The sequence below is a fragment of the Pseudochaenichthys georgianus genome, chromosome 17 (genome assembly GCF_902827115.2).
Source record: "Pseudochaenichthys georgianus chromosome 17, fPseGeo1.2, whole genome shotgun sequence".
Lineage (NCBI taxonomy): Eukaryota > Metazoa > Chordata > Actinopteri > Perciformes > Channichthyidae > Pseudochaenichthys > Pseudochaenichthys georgianus.
The window spans coordinates 39,005,932-39,026,371 of record NC_047519.1 but is presented as its reverse complement, the minus strand read 5'-3'; the positions used below and the strand labels follow the sequence as shown (position 1 = coordinate 39,026,371).

Below are 20,440 nucleotides of genomic sequence, written 5' to 3'. Positions count from 1 at the left end.
AACTAGAGGGATCTGAGGGACTGGAAACTGTTGAAAGTTTGACCTTTTTGAGTTTTAGAGATCAGAAAGTCTCGAGGAATTTCCTGGCAGAGTTGGAAAGTTGAAAAGTGGAGCTCAGACTCACCGTTCCCCCCCCGCTGGTCCTCGACTCACAACCTTGACACTTCTATTCACACACACTGTTTGAGAGGGAAACGTGTTAATTACTTTCCTCTTTAGGCCGTAGACATCCAACACCAAACTGTCTTCACCTTGTATATGCTTGTCCTACATTCCTCTCTATTTATGGACAAACTGACACTTCTGTGTGAGAGAAAAACTCAGCCTATACTGAGCCTGATGGTTGTTAACAATTACAACGTGTAATGTCTAAAGTGTGGTTCAGTCCAGACCGTTTGTTTACCACTGGAACACTTAAAATAGTTTTGGGATACATTAAAGAAAGCCAAACGTGTTGCGTATGTTAAATAGAACTTGCAAATATGGTATTTATCTCGTTTTGATATCCTGATAACAGTATAGAAAGTTTTTCTTGGTATTTGAATAGATAAGTACTATATTTAATAGCACAAACCTATTTTTGTAATCCTGTGTAAATTAAATACACATTTATTTTTTCTCATTTGATTAAGAACGTATATATGCAAAAATAACAGTAACTCAATTCCAGTGAAGTATAGAGAATAAGAAATAAACAAATGCTCACTCACTAGTACAGAGAAATCTAATTAAGATAATATATGCAAATGTTTAAATCTCATTACACTCCGTTGTTATGTTTGTCAAAACAAAGCCACAACCTTCGAATAAATTATATTTCAGTAAATAATTCACAACTGTTTTTCTGAGTCAGTACGTGCTTGTTATTATCAAATTAACGTTGGGTTCTTTCAATGTGTAAGAGCTCCCTTCTGCTTTAGTTGAGAAGTAGTGGAGTACAAATACTTTGTTACTGTAGTTAAGTATATTTTTCTGGTATCAGTACTTTACACGCCGACTTTTTACTTTGTTGGCAGCTCATTCCTTAAAACATATTGCTTATAAAAAGAGGAAATATGGAGGTTATAGTTCGAGCTTGTTATGTAATTAAGTCATTGAGCTTTTTTTTTTTATCAACTAAGAATTGTTTGAAAATGTTTCCAACTTGAATCGACTGAATTTATTTGCCTTTTAAAACATGAATACTTTGTAATATAAGTGTCTTTTTGTGGGCCATATTTCATCATACTTTTCTAATTAGCTGAGGGCCGTTTAAAAATGGGCCACGGGCCGCATTTGGCCCCCGGGCCGTAGTTTGGCCACACCTGCTGTAGGCCATTTCCGCTGATGGAACCAGGTCACTTGTTCACAATGGAGCCTCTCACGCTAATCAATCCTAAACCCCCCCCCCCCCTTTCTCTTTTCCCAGTAGCCGGCTAGCCCCCAGCAACCACGACCGGATACAGCGGCTGCGGCAGGAGTTCCAGCAGGCGCAGACTGTGCCCGACGACCCGGACGACCGCAGGAGGACCTACAGCTTCGAGCAGCCCTGGGTGAGTGTCTGAAAAAAGACCAAGTCCAATCCCAGCCCAGGAAAATGGCTGGACTGTAAAACTCAAGAAAAACCACCTCTTCCAGACCAAGACTCTGCACGTGTTACCTCCAATGCCTCCAACCAAACACTTCTGGAGTATGGTGCTAAACGTCACTAACAACGCTACTACTACCAGCCATGAACAAGACTGATGAACTCACCCTATCTCCCTCCATCGGCCTTCATGGCTAATTGTGCTAATGCTAACACCCCCTGCATGCAGGAGTTTGCACACCTCACTAACACCCGTCACCCCCACCTCTACTCATCCGTCGTCGTTGTTTCTGTCTGTCCGTCATCCACACAGCAACTCGTGGACTCCTGTGGGGTGTGTCGTCTCGTGTGTAAACCCTTTGTTTTAACTGTGCCTTTTTACACATTTAGGTACATTTTACTATTTAACTCACGGCCTAAGAAGAGGCATAATTAGTGCATTCTGAAGCAACGGGGGGTAATTACAAGCGAACAAAACCTGAATGCCTTCGACGTTTTTTGGGGGTGATGACATCGCTTTTCAGTATTTATTTGTTCTCTCCCTGCTTCCTTGCACCCAGCTCAAGTGTACTTGGTTTTACAAATGATGATGAACGATCAATCTTTAAACCTTAAAGACCGTTTTTATGACATTTTTCCAACTGGTAGCGTCTGTGTAATTTTGTATTATATTATTGTTTTACACATAATTATGAGTCATTTTCACCACCTGTCTTCGTCTAGTTTGGGACAACACATATTTTTGTTGACTTCACACACAAACACATGTCACAATACATATTGCTATGACGTGTGTTGTCCAAAACTAGACGGCATGTTTGTCGTCTCTTATGAATTGTCCTTGTGTTTTTTTTTTTCCATACAAGGTCATTTTGATCACCCGTGTGTTTTTGTATATCTCTGTGTCCACACAAAATGGCCCCCACTGTAGCTTTGGTGTGCAATGGGAGAACTTGATCCTAAATGAAATGATAAAGTGAGAGCTCACGAATCAAATCATCTGTGCTCTGGCCTTTCTTTTAAAGGTGACGAATCCAATAAAAATGTATATTTTGTTTTGCATTGTTTGGAACCAGAGTGGTGCGTTTGAATGGGCTCCACACACACATTCCAGCCGGCATTGTGTAAAGATAGTGTGGGAAAGAAGAGCGCAGGTCGTCCTCTTGCTTTTGTCTCATCAACCAAGCGTGTCCTCAATTAGAGAACTCAACAACACTGCAGCATTATGTTTGTTTACATCGATGCGGCACATCCGCTACCGTCGCTTTTTCCCATGAACGCTCAGTGCTAAGAAACCCACTCTGAGAGTTAGGGACCCCACTGGAGACCGACGAGCTTCACACATGTCAGGGCTCATTATGAATGTGTGGAAATCCCTGAAAGCAGTTGTTCAGCGTCCTCCTGCACGCATTCTAGTTCGACATTATGTTACATTCACACACTTTCGCTCGGTTATTGGTTTGACCCATTATTTTCACTGCTCTTGTTTTATCTGCTGTACCTTGGTGGAAAAGGGGAAGTGAGAAATACGCACTTTTTGTATTATTTTTAACGAGATATTTGACTATATTTTATAAATGTTCCATTATTGCACATAGAACATATATCAGGGGTCTTAAAAAGTATTACAAGTTGATAAATCAATTTAGCGAAAAATATTAAAAAGTATTAAACGGCATTTTTCAAGGTATTCCATTTTGTAGCTTGTTTTCAATAAGTATCTGAATTGTCCAGAGAGGTTGTGTTCTACCGTCTGCCTGAATGTAGTCATGGCGTAGGTGTGCAGTGTGATTCTGTGTACTTTATTTATGGCATCCCGTTGGGTTTGTCGTCGTCTGAACAGGACATCGCACGCTTACTGCTTGATAGTGCGCGAAGGTCCGTTTACGCCGGTTGCTAAGCAACATCGTTATGGGGAAATGCAAGTCTGCGTCCAAATGGTTGGAAGACAAGGAGGAAGGACAATCAATACTGTATATCAGGGGTGTCAAACTCAATTTCATAGCGGGCCATGTTCGCATTATGGTTGCACTCAAAGGGCCGGTTGTAACTTTAGGACTATATAAAAATATGTAATATATATCAAATAATATATTATATATTACATTACTGCCTCTGCATTGGATTATTATCGGATAGGGTAATAACTTCATAATTAACTATGTCTGAAAGCAGAAGTCTGGGGCAAATAACTGCAAGTCTCTTCAGTGAGAAGTCACAAAATGATTTAAAAAGAAAAACCAAATTATGGAAATAAAAAAATAAGTTACATTTAAAAAGAGAAAAGTCCAATTCTGAGAAAAAAGGCATATTTGAGATGCATTGTGCTCCATGCATGGGCAACGAGCTTCTGGAAAGCAGCATGTAACCGTATAACAAACATATCATATTTTTTGCAGGCTCTTGTGGGGCCACAGAAAATGAAGTCGCCCCCGGGCCTTGAGTTTGACACCCCTGCTGTATATAGTCAATGTGAGGTGAAGTGTGTCGCCAAGGTAACCGGTTAAAACTCAAAGTGGCGATGAGGTCTTAAAATGTACGGAGAGGGTCTTAAACAAGGTCTTCAAAGGTTTTACATCTGACTTCAGTATTCCTGCAGACACCCTGATATATGTATTTATTTGTTTTAGGATTATAATCTTGTTTCCACAAAACCAAATCGTTAATGTCAAATATTTTCCAACAACAATATGATTTCAATTAAGAGCTTTCCAATCAAAGAATAAGCAAACAAGTCAATTAGACCAAGCATTTCATCCTAACGTGTTTTCTACCAGAGTACGTACAAAACAGTCTCGATATCCAATACATGTTTTTGTATTTACTCCCTGATATGTAATCCTATAGATTACTTGATGATATGTCAGTGTTCGACTCCTATAAAAGGAGATGTCCCATGATTCCTCTGTGCCTCACGCTGGGTTGCATGTGAGGAACCTTCTGGAAGTCTCTCTAAAGCCCCTTTTGCTTTAGAGTGCAGCTCGCAGTCAGGCTCTCTATGGTAATTGCACGTTATTAGACTCGTGCCCCTGCCATACTGGTGGGCCATATGGAAAACAGCAGAATGTGTCTTTGAAATTCAATTACCTTCCCCATGCATCTATTACATGCTGTTGCTTCATCTCTGTGATGTGCTGCGAACCTCAAGGAGCCCGTGTCCTTTTCATTATTCACCTACAACTGCCCCACTTACAGCCATTGCCAGGAGCGCTGCTTATGGGGGACGGCAGGCTGCTTGTAGCTGTCAAATACATTACATAGTCCCTTTATTGAGGATAAAATGTATTTTAGAGCTGTAACAATTTTAGAAATAGTAATTTAGTTTAATTAAAAATCAAGTAATTGACATTGTTTTTGATTATCAAGCCACAAATCAGCATGGATCGAGATTGGGGCCATATTCTGCACATTTTCAGGTGTATATCAGTATGTAGTGTCTCTACTTTAAAGAGTCCTCTCCTGCTGATGTTCAGGTGTATATCAGTATGTAGTGTCTCTACTTTAAAGAGTCCTCTCCTGCTGATGTTCAGGTGTATATCAGTATGTAGTGTCTCTACTTTAAAGAGTCCTCTCCTGCTGATGTTCAGGTGTATATCAGTATGTAGTGTCTCTACTTTAAAGAGTCCTCTCCTGCTGATGTTCAGGTGTTTATCAGTATGTAGTGTCTCTACTTTAAAGAGTCCTCTCCTGCTGATGTGCAGGTGTATATCAGTATGTAGTGTCTCTACTTTAAAGAGTCCTCTCCTGCTGATGTTCAGGTGTATATCAGTATGTAGTGTCTCTACTTTAAAGAGTCCTCTCCTGCTGATGTTCAGGTGTATATCAGTATGTAGTGTCTCTACTTTAAAGAGTCCTCTCCTGCTGATGTTCAGGTGTATATCAGTATGTAGTGTCTCTACTTTAAAGAGTCCTCTCCTGCTGATGTTCAGGTGTATATCAGTATGTAGTGTCTCTACTTTAAAGAGTCCTCTCCTGCTGGTGTTCAGGTGTATATCAGTATGTAGTGTCTCTACTTTAAAGAGTCCTCTCCTGCTGATGTTCAGGTGTATATCAGTATGTAGTGTCTCTACTTTAAAGAGTCCTCTCCTGCTGATGTTCAGGTGTATATCAGTATGTAGTGTCTCTACTTTAAAGAGTCCTCTCCTGCTGATGTTCAGGTGTATATCAGTATGTAGTGTCTCTACTTTAAAGAGTCCTCTCCTGCTGATGTTCAGGTGTATATCAGTATGTAGTGTCTCTACTTTAAAGAGTCCTCTCCTGCTGATGTTCAGGTGTATATCAGTATGTAGTGTCTCTACTTTAAAGAGTCCTCTCCTGCTGATGTTCAGGTGTATATCAGTATGTAGTGTCTCTACTTTAAAGAGTCCTCTCCTGCTGATGTTCAGGTGTATATCAGTATGTAGTGTCTCTACTTTAAAGAGTCCTCTCCTGCTGGTGTTCAGGTGTATATCAGTATGTAGTGTCTCTACTTTAAAGAGTCCTCTCCTGCTGATGTCCAGGTGTATATCAGTATGTAGTGTCTCTACTTTAAAGAGTCCTCTCCTGCTGATGTCCAGGTGTATATCAGTATGTAGTGTCTCTACTTTAAAGAGTCCTCTCCTGCAGATGTCCAGGTGTATATCAGTATGTAGTCTCTCTACTTTAAAGAGTCCTCTCCTGCAGATGTCCAGGTGTATATCAGTATGTAGTGTCTCCATGCTTTAATATAGGGCTGTGCGATTATGGCAAACATCATAATCACGATTATTTGGGTCAATAATTGATATCACGATTATTTTGACGATTATTCATTGACCATTTATTGAACTTTAAAACAAATAATATTTTACCAATAAACAAGATCAACAAATATGTTGGAGCGCACTTCCAAAACCATACTAAACATAAATTATTAATATGAATAAATACAAATAAATTGGACCAAAATAAATTAAATCAAATATGTTGCAGTGCACTGTCACAACCTACTGAACACTCCTAAACATATAGCCAAATAAAAATGTTTTGGCCACCATGGCAAATGCTGGTAGGGCTGCTCATGTCATCTCTTAAAGATGCAAGAAACACCAGCCTGTTGACATGGTCTGGTTTCAGAGATGAGCGCAGGCAGGTGACAAGCCACCTGTACTGAAGACCCTCAGCCACGCCACGACACATGGGGTGACGCCGGCCAATCACAAAGCTGTGATGCGTTCAAGTGCATTATTCTGGCACAGGAAGATTATGTTACAGGACATTAACGATAAAACAGAATATTGTTGTTCTATTTTTAGACACATCTCGCGATCGACTGGTTGGGCACCCCTGGGCTAGACCATAGGTCCGTTGTGGTGGCAAAGTAGTCCGCTGAAGCCACATCTCTCTCAACTTCCCCACGGCATTTGTCATATAGTGCAGGCAGCGCAGACCTGCTGAAATAATACCGAGACGGCATCGCGTAACGCTTGTCCAACGTGTTGACAAGTTGCTTAAAGCCCTGGTTGCTAACAGTGCTAACTGGGCACATATCTTTAGCGATGTGAAATGTAATGGCAAAGTACTTAGTGGAAATAGTTTTACCCTTCTTTTTAACGAGTTGCTGCTCTTGTTCTGACATCTTCGCTCGCGCTGAACACTCACAACACATGTCACTCGTGGCCGAGTGGGCTTTTAGGGAGGGGCGAAAGCGCACCCAGCTAAATAATCGTATTTTGTCAATTATGCTGTTTTCATAATCGTCGCAAACCATAATCGTAATCGCGATTTAAAATACGATTAATTGCACAGCCCTACTTTAATATTCAAAAAGCTCTTTATTTTTCTCATACTGCCTGTGCTGCAGCACCTCTTTTCACCCTCTGTCTGAAACCAGAGCCCAGTCTGCTCTGATTGGTTAGCTGGCCGGCTCTGTTGTGATTGGTCAACCACTTAGGCTAATGGGTGGGATATCTCTATCACCCACAATGTATTGAAGCGCTAGCTAATAGAAGCACGTGTTACATAGTGATGTCATTATCACTGTGTGAACTTTGCAGACCAATGACATGCACAACAACCTCCAGTGTATAACCCACTACAGGGAAGCGAAAACCCCCAAAAAACCTTTAATATGTGTGGATTTCCCCAAAGATGAATGAATCAGCAGTTCATTCTTAACAATTTCCTCATGAGTAATGAGTCGCAGCCCTATTTTCAAGCTGTGTTTTAACCAACACAATTACCCGCATTAAACATTCATCAGAAATATCTATACTTTCTCAAAGGAAGCCGTCTTCTGCCTTTTCCTCCATAGTTTCGGTAGCAGTGGAGGATTGTGGGTAGCTCGGTCTAATTCCATCAGGATGACTGATGGACGCTCTCCGGCTGCAGCGCCCCAGCTTTATTGCACTCATTTATACCACTATGGGAGTGGAGGAGTTCATCCACTTGATGTCGGGGGTTTAGAAAGGGCATAATATTGCCTCTTGTATTTTACTGCAACATTTTAACGCTGCTATTATCTGTATTCCTTAAGGGCATTTCTCTCCTCTGCAGTCATCGTGTTCTGGCAGAAGAGCCCGTTTTCCGGGGAATATTCAACACTTGTGAAAAGATATTGGGGCAGTAATTTACCCACGGGCTCGCCCCTCCCTATTGGTTGTCTGCCAGCCTGTCCTTATTGTCCCCGGAGCAGCCAGGCAGTGCCAATCAACCCCAGAGATGATTGCCCCGGCTTCATTTGGTTAAAAGGGGAATGTCTCTTTAGCACTCTTAATCGTTTTATGGCCTTCCCACAGACGTGCACAGCGCTCCCACCAGGTCCTCAATACGGTGCACAGCCATAAAAGTAATTAGATTGGCTTTGTGCTACAACTGATCCGCACACAATTATTGCACCCACACCGCTAATGAACATTGGAGGAGCGGAAGGAGTTGTGGTAAAGTGTGTGCTGGACCCTGAGGTGGCTACTGGGAGAGATATTGGTGTGTATCGAAGGTGTGTGTTCTCTTTTTATACATCTGTCCATCCAATAGGACTCTTATTTAACGTTTTGACTTATCCTTATTATAAGGCAGGGGTGTCAAACTCAAGGTCCGGGGGCCAAATCAGGCCTGTGACTTCATTTTATGTGGCCCCACAAGAGCTCTGAAAGATTATAATGTGTTTATTATACATGCCGATTTACAGAAGCACGTTGCCCATAAACTACATGTCCCACAATGCATCTACATTTTTACTCAGAATTTGACTTTTTTTCATCAACATATTCATTTTTTTCTCAGAATCTGCCTTTTTCCTTCACAATTTAACTTTTTTCTTCAAAATGTTACTTTTTTCTTCAAAATGTCACCTTTTTTTGTTGGGACTTTTTTTCCAGAATTTGGCTTTTCTTTTGAAATCATTTTGTGACATTCTCACTGAAGAGACTTGCAATTATTTGCCCTAGACTTCTGCTTTCAGACGTAGTGATTATAAAGTAATTATGAAGTTATTACCCTATCCGATAATAATCCAATATTATTTGATATATATTACATCTTTACATATGTATTTTAATATAGTCTTATATACAAAACTGCCCCTTTGAGTGCAACCATGATGCTAATGTGGCCCGAGATACCCCTGGTCTAAGGGCTTTGGTAAGGCAGGTTGATACAATAATAAAAATGTAAGTATGGACGGTGAATATGCTTCAAACAAAGTGTTCCGGCCCGTCCTCACAGCGGCGTGCGTTGACGCTTGCCGGGGGGCGTGTCTGAAACTCGACCAACAACCAATCACATGAATCTCCCGCCCCTGACACACAAGCAGCGGTTTGATTGGCTAGAGCTTGTACTGGCATGTGATTTGATTGGCTGACGCTTCTGCCGAGGCGTCAAAAGTTGAACATTGCTCAACTTTTGCAGCGAGCCACGCCAGCAACGCTCCACGTCGCTTCCCACAATGCAGTTCGGCTAGAAGCGTTGGAAGCTTCAACGCACGCCGCTGTGTGGACGGGCCGTCATCAATCCGTTTAAACAGCGTCAGAAAGCTTTTCCAATGTCTTTTCAACTTCCCAATCTGTTGGCATTGGATAGCGTCCAACTTTTTGTAAAACAGACCTTCTATAAATCGCGTCAGTTTGCAATATCGACGTGTGATGCAGGATGCGAGATTTAAACTACTATCAAAGGTTTTCGACTACTTTCCATTTCTATCCATATGTCAATCCAACTGCTTCACTATGAGTGCCTTTTAAGGAGTAATGAAAGTGTATCCAATGTCTGAGCAGAGATCGCTGAGATAAGAGATGGTGTAAAATATTGGATGCAGCCACAGTGAGGCCAATAACAGGCGATACGTGTGGTTATTAGGAACATGTGTTAAACAATGTAGCTTTTAAACATGGCTGTGCAAACGTTGTACAAACTAGATAGTGAAACCCTCGGGGCAAGGGAATGCTTTTCATAAATCCTCAGTGTAGAAATACGAACATACAAGCGTCTGTGTGGTGTCTGTGTTGATGAATGGGACATACAGTCAAAACACAATCATTCAAATCAATACAAGGTTGCAGATACTTACACATGTACAACTGTTGCGCAGGCGGTAAATATTCATCTACCAATCAGAGGATCAACGGTTCAATGCCCAACCCCCCTGCTATTAACATATACAGTAGAAGTGTCCTTGGGCAAGATGCTTTACCCAAAATGGCTGTTTATGATATTCCATTGTATATAATTCTCTTAAAATCAAAAACATGTACAAAAATAATAACATATGGTGTTTTCCATTCAGCCTGTACAGAAAGTGTTGTATATTGCTGTGTTGGGGAGGGTTGTCACATTGTTCACAGGTTGTTGTCTCCTTCATTAACATCCACTAATATCCACCTCATCTCATCACTCCCCCTGCGATGAGTCTCCAGCATGAGCCCTGCCTGTCTGTGTGTCTGTGTCTCTGTCTCACCTTCATACTGACCTGAGGAGGCGAGCAGGGTGTGTCTGCCCCACTGGCTGCTGGTAAGTGTCTGTGGTTTGGACCGGGAGGGGGGATCGTGGAATATGTTGTGAGGTATCTGGTGTCGGGGACGGCTGCTACTTTATTGGGCTACTGTGTGGAAACTCTGACTCCAGTTGTGGTGATTTTCATGCCCTTCAATTTGAAACGAGGGATCATGTGTTCATTTTTATAGACGTGTATACTCGGTTAAAAGCTGTGACCCTTTTCGATAGTTAATTCGTACGTACTACGTCAGTCCAACATTCAAGACATTCATTTGTTAATCAGAAAGAAATCTCCACTTCACAGTAAGATGAGACAAGATGTACTTTATTGATCCCAATTCAAGGCATTGCACATAAGAGAAATTAAGAGTAGAAAAAAGAAACAATGTAAAATGTAAACATCTCAAAATAGAAATAAAACAGCAATACAAAAAGTAGAAAATATACATGTTGAAATCCCAATTTACAGTAAACAAAATATAATCAGTACGGTGATATAAGACTATAAGGCATTATGTGCAGGCAGAGATAAGCTTTTCCTTAAAACGATCGTTTATACGGTTTTAGTTTCCTGGTCCGACTGAATACATGTCAACAAAATCTGATCTTGATTAAACGCTTCAATACGTATTTGATCAAATAACCACAAGTTGCTTCAATTGAGGCACAATACAGGATGGAAATCACCATGACTGGAGCGGTCAAACAACTACCGTACTTTTCGGACTATAAACCGCGACTTTTTCCCCCATTTTCTTTGTACAGCTAGCGGCCACTAGGGAACCTCCTAAATCTATGGATTTTACAGGTAAAATTAACCACCTTTAACGCTATGGGCTCTAGGACCGGTCCGCGCCCGCCACCTTTAAGCGGGAAAAGCTGGAGGCCGGAAAAGAGTGAGACAGGTCGCGTGCCAAAGTAAAAGTGGAACCGAGAGACAGAACGAGAGCAAGACAGACGGACAATTTAGCTGCTGCTGCGCTTATATGCAGGTGCGCTTTATAGTCCGAAAAGTACGGTAGTAAGAGCTATTATAGAGAACATGTTGAATTGTTAAATCTTGTCTTTATCAAAGTGAAATTGTCTTGAGGTTTTTTAATGTAACGCTAATGTGAATGATTATGTGAATTGATTCTGTTATTATCAAATCGTCATTAGAGGATATTTATATTCTGAAGTGCAGCTTATAGTTAATGTCTGAAACATGTGGAGGACTTCAAATAGATGGATCTGCTTGACTCACAAGCTGGCTCCTTAACAGCAGTTTCATTAAACTCTGAACAGTCATCAGTATTTCTTTAACCCTGGGAGTGTAAAACTTCCACTTGTCCCACAGCTTTACCAGAGAACAGTCGTCTTCACCCAAATGACCAAAGAACTAATGTTTATACTTGGATGTATTTATATTAAACCAAGTGTTACGGGACTATCTACAAGATGGCGAAATAGTTGCATAACTTCAGATGGTGATGTTGCTCTTAAAGCCACAATAAGGCCGTGATTAAAGGGTCGGTTCAGCCAAATGACAAAGAAAACACATTTGGGACTGGGACTACTTCTTAGGAAGAAAGTAGTTCCAGTGAAAACCGTTCAAAGTTGGTTTTTTGATTATGCTTTCAACCCTTTTAAGAATTACCTATTTTTAACTACGGTGAGATATTGTACTACAGATGTCAGTATCCTTAAGGTACATCGAATGGGAAAGCAGATTAAATAACCAGCACTATTGCAACACAAGAATGTGCTGCATCAAGAATAACATCACATGTGTTCACCCAGTGCACATTTCCTTTGATTTTATTGCACATAATTTCCATTAAGTGTGTGGAATAAGGAATTAGACGATACTATGACGATCAGGACGTGACATCAGAGTTAACGGAGCTGCTGTCTTTCTGTTTTCAGACGAACGCCAGCAGTAACGGGCAGGGCGGGTACAGCCAGCCGGGGCGCCACTCGGTGTCCGTGGAGGTCCAGATGCAGAGGCAGAGACAGGAGGAGAGAGACTCGTTCGCCCAGGCGCAGAGACAGTACAGCTCCCTGCCACGGTAAGAAAGACGGACTCGGAGTGAGACAGGCTTCGTGTGTTTTGTTAGAAAAATATCACTCGTCGCGGGCTTGAGCTTCAGTCGGGTCTTGTCGGTAATCGTACATCCTGTCATGTACAAAATACTGAGTTTTTCTCGTAATGTTAGCTTTTTTCTGAAATCTCAAAATTCTGACTTTCTCTAAAAATGCTGACTTGTTCTTAAAAATCTAAAAATTCTGACTTGTTCTTAAAAATTTCAAAATTATGACTTTCTCTCAAAATCTGAAAATGTTTGACTTTCAAAAAAAATGTGGACTTTTTTTTTTGGATACTTGCCTGATCTTTTTTTAATAATCACTCGTCATTGGCTTGAGCTTGAATATTCAGGATCCATGTATCTGTGATCCTCTCCAGAATGGAAGTAGTCATCACATACAGAGCATCAATAGTTCCTGAGCAGTGTCCTTCACATGCCGATATCCAGTACAAGAGTGTCATGTTCAAAATACTGAGTTTTTTCTCGAAATGTTGGCTTTTTTCTGAAATCTCAAAATTATGACTTTCTCTAAAAATTATGACTTGTTCTTAAAAATCTAAAGATTCTGACTTGTTCTTAAAAATTTCAAAATTATGCCTTTTTCTCAAATTTCTGACTTTCTCTCAAAATTATGACTTTCTCTCAAAATCTAAAAATGTGGACTTTTTTTTTTGGGTACTTGCCTGACTTTTTTTTTAATAATCACTCGTCACCGGCTTGAGCTTGAATATTCAGGATCCATGTATGTATTATCCTCTCAAGAATGGAAGGAGTCATCACATACAGAGCATCAACTAGTTCCTGAGCAGTGTCCTTCACATGCTGATATACAGTACAAGAGTGTCATGTTCAAAATACTGAGTTTTTTCTCGAAATGTTGGCTTTAAATCTCCAAATTCTGACTTTTTCTAAAAATTCAGACAATTTCTCAAATTTGGACTTTTTTTTTTTTGGGATACTTGCCTGAATTTTTTTTAATAATCACTCGTTACCGGCTTGAACTTCAAATCAGGATCCATGTGTCTGTGATCCTCTCCAGAAAGGAAGGAGTCCTCACACACAGAGCATCAAGTAGTTCCTGAGCCGTGTCCTTCACATGCTGATATCCAAGAGAGGGAGTCACACAGTCACAAGATGGAGGAATAGAAAGCAGTCTTCAATGTTTACTTCAGATTAGCTCCACGTCAGAAATGAGCATGCTTGATGTCTGTCTCCATAGAGGCTGAATCATCATGTTAATCACATAGCTATCACCTGCCTCAAACAGTCCTGATGCTCTTCTCGGTCATCACACATCCTGTCAGGTACTCAGCTACAGTTGGGATACCTTTGTTACCATGGGGACTCTGATGCTGGAAGAGGACATTCAGTGTTTTCCCAACATGTTTGTTTCTGTCTGTTTTACAGCCAATATGTGCTGCTCTAGGAGATGTGTGTGCTCTCGTCCGATGTAAGATGTGTCCCGGAGGTTGTGACTGTGTGTCTGTTTTCGATCTGAGATTTAACGTAATGTATCTCAAGAAGTGATTTGTGTGTACGCTCACGCCCGGGCACGCCTGTCTGATTATGTCACATTCACTGTGGCTTATTACGGTCATGAGAGCAGATTATATACGAGTAAGAAAGAGGGACACAGCTGGTCAATTTCAAACCACACACACACACACACACACACACACACACACACACACACACACACACAGCCACAGATCATGTTACCCTCTCACACAGATCTGACATGATTGCTTTCCTCTCCCTTAATGTAATTCCCTTTGATCTGCGTGATATGACTGCCTGTTGTTCCAGGAAGTAAGTGTGTGTGTGTGTGTGTGTGTGTGTGTGTGTGTGTGTGTGTGTGTGTGTGTGTGTGTGTGTGTGTGTGTGTGGTGTGTGTGTGTGTGTGTGTGTGTGTGTGTGTGGTGTGTGTGTGTGTGTGTGTGTGTGTGTGTGTGTGTGTGTGTGTGTGTGTGTGTGTGTGTGTGTGTGTCATTTTGGATAACGAACATATGGCTTCGATTATGCCTCAAAGTCTATTCTTTTTCGTCAGTTTATGTTTAGATGTGAACTATGTAACTTCCAGAGTGAACCTTTGAAGCATGCTTTCAAAGACAATAGACAGCACCTGGCTCTACGTGATCTGACACCCGCATGATGTGAAATACATTAAAGAAAAACGATATAGGAACATACAATCCAAACTTAAAAGTCCCATTTGTGAAAACTTTCAAAAAGACCCTTTAGATGGAACACTCTGAAAAAGTACTTTTACTGTGAACTTTAACACAACATGTCGAGATGAAACAGACTATCTAGTGTTCGCTGATGAGTTACTCGGTTTCATCAAGTTGCCAAGAAACTCTGACTAGTGTAACTATGAGTAACGTCAGTATCGATAGGTCCCCACGTCGACATTAGCCTTAAAGTTCATATCAATAATAAAAGTTCGGAAGAGTAACTTGGATTTGGCCTGGTTTCAGACAGAGGGTGAAAAGAGGTGCTGCACGAGAGAAAAATAAAGAGCTTTTTGACTTAAAGGTCCCATGTCATGCTGTTCCGGTTATCACCCGTCCCCTTGTTGCTATGAAGGTTCTGCATGTGAACGGTCTGCAGTCACAGACCCTCAAAGTGCTCCCTGTAGCGAGTAGAGCTCTAACACAGAGAGGACCTGTCTGCTGCCCCAGAACGCCTCGGTGGACATTTCTCTTTCTCCATTTGTTTCTTCCGGGAACCCAAATGGACCAATCCGCGGAGCCCCTCACTCACCAGGGAGTCCCATTGACTTGCATAGAGCTCCCTGGTTGGTAACAGACGAGTTGGGATGGCGGAGGAATGCTCTCCGCAGACACGTTCTCACAGCGTTACAAACCTTTTTCTTTCTCAATATCAAGCCACACTCATTGTTTTTACTTCGGCTGTGAGTGTGTGTGTGCTCAGGATGAGTTTCGCTTTATCGCCGACCCGGAAACCACACCAGTAAGCCAGCGCACTGAGCAGCGAGCCTCGCAACGTCCGGACCAATCAGAGCACAGTGGGCTCACAGGGAGGGGGGCGGAGCTCCAACAAGCCGTGTAGAACAGAGAGTGATTACACAGACTACACAGAGATGCTGAGAGAAACCAATGAGAGTTTGGAACATTGAACAATATAAATCTATTCTAGTCGACCTCAACAATGGAGTTATGATCAGTAGAAATGGCCATGACACGGGACCTTTAAAGCATGGAAACATGGCCCAGCAGAGGCACTAAATACTAATGAACTTGAACATTTAAGGCGCACTTGTTTTCCTCAGGGTCCAGAAGAAGATATGTATGTTATTATTTAGTCAGTTCAGGGAGGAACTGTCCAGGGGGAAATGCTAATCAAAGTTATTATGTTTCCCTAAGCCGTCAGTAATTACTCTTTGAAATCCTCAAACGCCCGCCATCGCCGAACCAAGCAGACGTGTCCTGTGCACATCGTCAGCTTGCACTCACAATACATACAACACTAGAAACTGTATCTACTCTGACTTCACCGTCTTACTCCTAAGCCTCTGCTATCGCCGTGAATCCCTTCCGTGATAAATATTGCAGGCAGCTTTGCTGAAAGATTAATGAACTGCAGTCTCGCTCCGACGGTCAGAAGCAACATCCCGTGGCCACGTTCCCTCACTCTGCCGCTAATTCCATTAAGAGGCTGTTCTGTTTGGATAACCCCCGCTGTCCTATCTTCAGAACACTAAGTATTGTTTGACTTGGAGCATACCATCGAGTGAAATCAGAGACGTGGAGTAAATATGGCGTTTAGCGGATCACGGGCTTGATGGGATTCATATGTTGTTCACGAGTGGATTGTGAATGGAGATTTAAGGATGTAACATTCCTTAAAAACAGCTTTCATTTTAGACAAAGGTCAGTGTCCTTCTGGGGGAGACCCTTTCCCTAAACAAGGAGCCGAGTGAGTATAAACTACTGCCATTCAAAACAAAGACGGCCGGATGAAGGGCCTTCAGACGCATCACCGACGAGCACCATTGATCTCAGAGCCAAAGCAATGTCACCATGGCGACCAGAGGTTGACTTCAACAGCTGCAGTGGCATTCGCTCTCACATGCATGCATGTCACCACCACATGTCTATATGCCCTGCACAGCAACCTCTCACAAAGTCTCCCTTTTCCCCCTCAATCTCACCCCGTCACCTTTCCCCCCTGTTGTATCGCCTGTCACGCTTCACAGTGTGCATGTACAGCATACAGAGCCGTGTACATCTCTCGGCATTTAACACACATGTACGCGCTCCCCCCTTGGCACGGCATCAGACAGGGGGAGTGATCTGGTTTGCATCTCTCAGCAGGGAGGCGCACCGGCTTTGGCCTCTTTGTCAACATATGAAATGAAATCAGATTCCGAGGACGCCTGTCTCTGAAAATTGGAATCAGTCGACCGTGTGCAAGAATAAACCTGGGCTATATCCTCCTATCTCGCCGATCGGGAAGCATATCCATTCCCAATTGCATTCAATTTCAGTTGAATAAAAACAAAGGCCTTTTATATTCTCATTAAGGGTTTTTCTTTCTCTCCGTCCTACTCAAATCCAAACACCGGAATGACATGATTTCGTCACAGCCGGCTGATAAACCTGCTAATTATGCGTGGCTCCGAGTCAAAAGCCTATTGATGTTTTCCTGTGTCGTCTTCTTCTTCTCTCGCTGCTCTACTTTTGCCCTCGAGATAAATGGGTGGAGCTGTGGGGCTTGGGACACTCATGCATATCGTATGGACTCACACACACTTACAAACGACGACACACTTAATACACAAAGGCAGCGCTGCCACAAAGAGGCTAGCCAAGCAGAAATGAGAGGTGATGTCACGCATCTGGTAAAGGGCAGGGCAGGTCCTCTGAAGCATAACAACCAACCGCGCCTTTAAGACAAGTGTCAGCCGTCATATATATCGAAGGCTATACCCCATCCAAAGTGGACAAGATGGTCGCCTCATGTATCCACCTGCGGAGGGCCTGCAGTTACTATCTGTCAGATCCCATGGCTGTTTCCGTCTGTCTCGAAATGGAGCTAATGGGCTGGAAGGGGACTTTGACACGGTTAGCTATCCCTGTATCTTCTTACCGTGGGCTGATACTTGCCCAGAGGCGCTTTGTGAGGCTGTAATGGCGTGTTACTTATATTAAATGTGATACTTGGCTACCATATGGCTGACAGTATAATCACGTTTCCGCAGAAATACAAAAACAAAGCCTTATCCCGAGGTAATGGCCTTTAAACTAATATTTGTGTGGTGAGATTGTTCCTCCCAGACCGGAGGGCAATATGTGGCAAAGAGGGTTCAGAATGGTCGAACAAGCTCTCCATTGATATAAGGACAGCAGGAAGGCGACACATTTCCCGTCACAGACTGAAAACACACTTGTACCATGGCCGTTAAACCCAACACACATTTAAAAAATAAAAAATATGCCTACATGTTTCCTAATGTTCTAAGTTGGTATCTTTATGGTTGATTGTATTAATTGTTACAATGAGTGTTGGCTAAAGCCCCTGTCACACTGTCCCGAAATTGACACTCGATGGACACACGAAAAAGCAAATGTTCAAATTCGGCTGTGATCGTAGCAACATCGGGCCGTTCGTGAGGGCATCTAAGCCATCGTATGACCGCCAGTGGAGTTTCTCAGGCTCCGGCAGCAACTTCATACAGCAGCGGTCATACGAAGGCTTAAGATGCCCTCACGAACGGCCCGATGTTACTACGATCACAGCCGAATTTGAACATTTCCTTTATCGTGTGTCCATCGGGTTGTTTTATTGCACAACAAAATCATGTAAACATATTATGTAAATAACCCAATTTGTGTTCTGTGAAACTAAAAAGGATATAATATATTATTTTGAAGGACAGTTGACAGGAAGTTGTTGTTGCTATGGAAACAACATTGCGGAGAAAACGTAATATTTTCTACATAAAAAGACGGATAAAGTAAAGAACAAAGTCTGAAGATATCAGTGCAGTATCATAGTACTGTAACATACTTGTTTTTGGTACTTTCATTGCAGTTGTATTTCTTAAATGTAATGTAAACGTTGCCTTCGTGTGTTGTTCGGGCCATCTTCGTGCGAAATTCACAATTCCATATTCGTGTGTCCATCGGGGGTCAATTTCGGGACAGTGTGACAGGGCCTTTAATGAAATGTAAGCGTCTTCACCACACACTGGCCCGTATTAGGGTTAGGGGTTCAAGGAGTCACCGAAAAAGACAGACCACATCTGACATGTTCCTCTCTTGTTCCCACACCAGGCAACCCAGGAAGAACCCCAGCACCGTCTCCCAGGACTCGTGGGACAAAGCCTGCCCCCCTGGCGAAGTCTTCCAGACGGCAAAGGACAACCCGCGGTACTCGAGCTACCAGGGAACCAGGAACGGCTACCCCGGGGGGGGTGGTGTCAACGCACGCGTCCTTCTGGAGGCCCAGGAGCTCCTGAGGCAGGAACAGAGGCGGCGAGAGCAGGAAGCCAAAGGGAAGTTACTGCAGGAGAGCGTCGTGAGCAGCAGCTATGAAGGATACCCCTCAGCACAGCTGAAGGACCCAGCCTCCCCCAAGGGTCCGTACCGCCACGATGTGCCGCCCTCACCCTCGCAGTTAGCACGGCTTAATAGAATCGGTTCAGAGAAAGGAAGACTTTTTTATTCTTGAGGAGTATTCTGGGACTAATGGACAGAATGCTGATCAGAGAACTTGCTACAGGAGCTAAGGGGAGTACCTTGAAGAGACAGCAGCTACACAAAGGGACAACCTCGAGGTCTTATAGCCTAGCGATGACCTTAGAGGTAAACAGATGTGAAGTGTGCTCAGTATGTGGCTGTGTGTGTGAAATCCCTCGCTGTGCCGATGACCTAAACCCGTCAGTCAGCCTCCGACAGACGCTCAGTGCCTTCTCCGCATTCACAAACACCATGCATGTTCGCATTTGTCCAGGACTCTGATTCACCGCGGTCTGGCACCACCGTGTTCCGACAATCAAACGGGCCGACAGGCGAGGCAGTGGGCGTTCTGATGAGCCCATGGCGAGGCGTTACCTTCTGTGGGTTTGTGTGTGGGCGTGTGACACCTTACATGTTTCACCGCCAAAGCGTCCCGTGGACGACTCGTCGCTCGCAAACCATGTTCCATTCATTTCTCTTAACGTTCAACCCCCACCGACACTTGTCCTCCGCATTCTGTTTTCTCCGCTCCTCCGCGATCGAGCATCTCTCACTCGAGTGCTCCCCGGGGAGAAGAGAAAACAAGGCAAAGTGTATGAAAAAAGGAGGGCACAGTGTGTGTGTGTGTGTGTGTGTGTTATTAATAAAAAGCCCCCCTCATAAATGATTCATACCGTGTGTTATCTCCATGGAGGAGACCCAGGCTGAGGGGAGACAGCTCTGATCCTCTGCCTGGCCCCCCTGCTCCGCTCTGGGCTTGCTTGATGGCCCGCCCGCCTGTCTGTCTGGATCTCTGGCTTCCTTTCCTCCTCTTGTCGCCTTTCGGTTTGTTACCTTTCTTTCTTCTACCTCAACACCCCCACCTTTATCCTCCTCTTTCGCTCCCTCCCCACCTTCCTCTCATATCACCCTCCCCCTCCCCTCCCTCCCTCCCTCCCTCCCTCCCTCCCTCCTCCTCCCCACGTCTCCCGAGTCGGGCTCTGCACTGAATTTTTCATCACAAGCCACCTGCTGCCTGCCAGAGCCAGCGCGCGCTGCCACCAGAGGAACCGACAGAGGGCCCGGCTTCTGACATAAAGGGAGGAATTAAAGCAGCGGCAAAAAAAAGAAATCCAGAATAAAGATGGGTAGCGAGACAATAAGCCTGCCAGTGT

At 43.2% G+C, this 20,440-nt stretch overlaps 1 protein-coding gene across 1 annotated transcript in view; it reads left to right on the top strand.

Moving 5' to 3' along the window:
• Window positions 1-20,201, top strand: part of LOC117462638 (partitioning defective 3 homolog) — a 136,416-nt gene extending 116,215 nt beyond the window's left edge. Inside the window, exons 11-13 of the mRNA XM_071206406.1 lie at window positions 1,409-1,532; window positions 12,422-12,564; window positions 18,882-20,201. Coding sequence (XP_071062507.1) covers window positions 1,409-1,532; window positions 12,422-12,564; window positions 18,882-19,278 — 664 coding nt within the window. The 3' untranslated portion in view covers window positions 19,279-20,201. The remainder of the gene's footprint in view (window positions 1-1,408; window positions 1,533-12,421; window positions 12,565-18,881) is intronic.
• The last annotated feature ends 239 nt before the right edge of the window (window positions 20,202-20,440 follow it).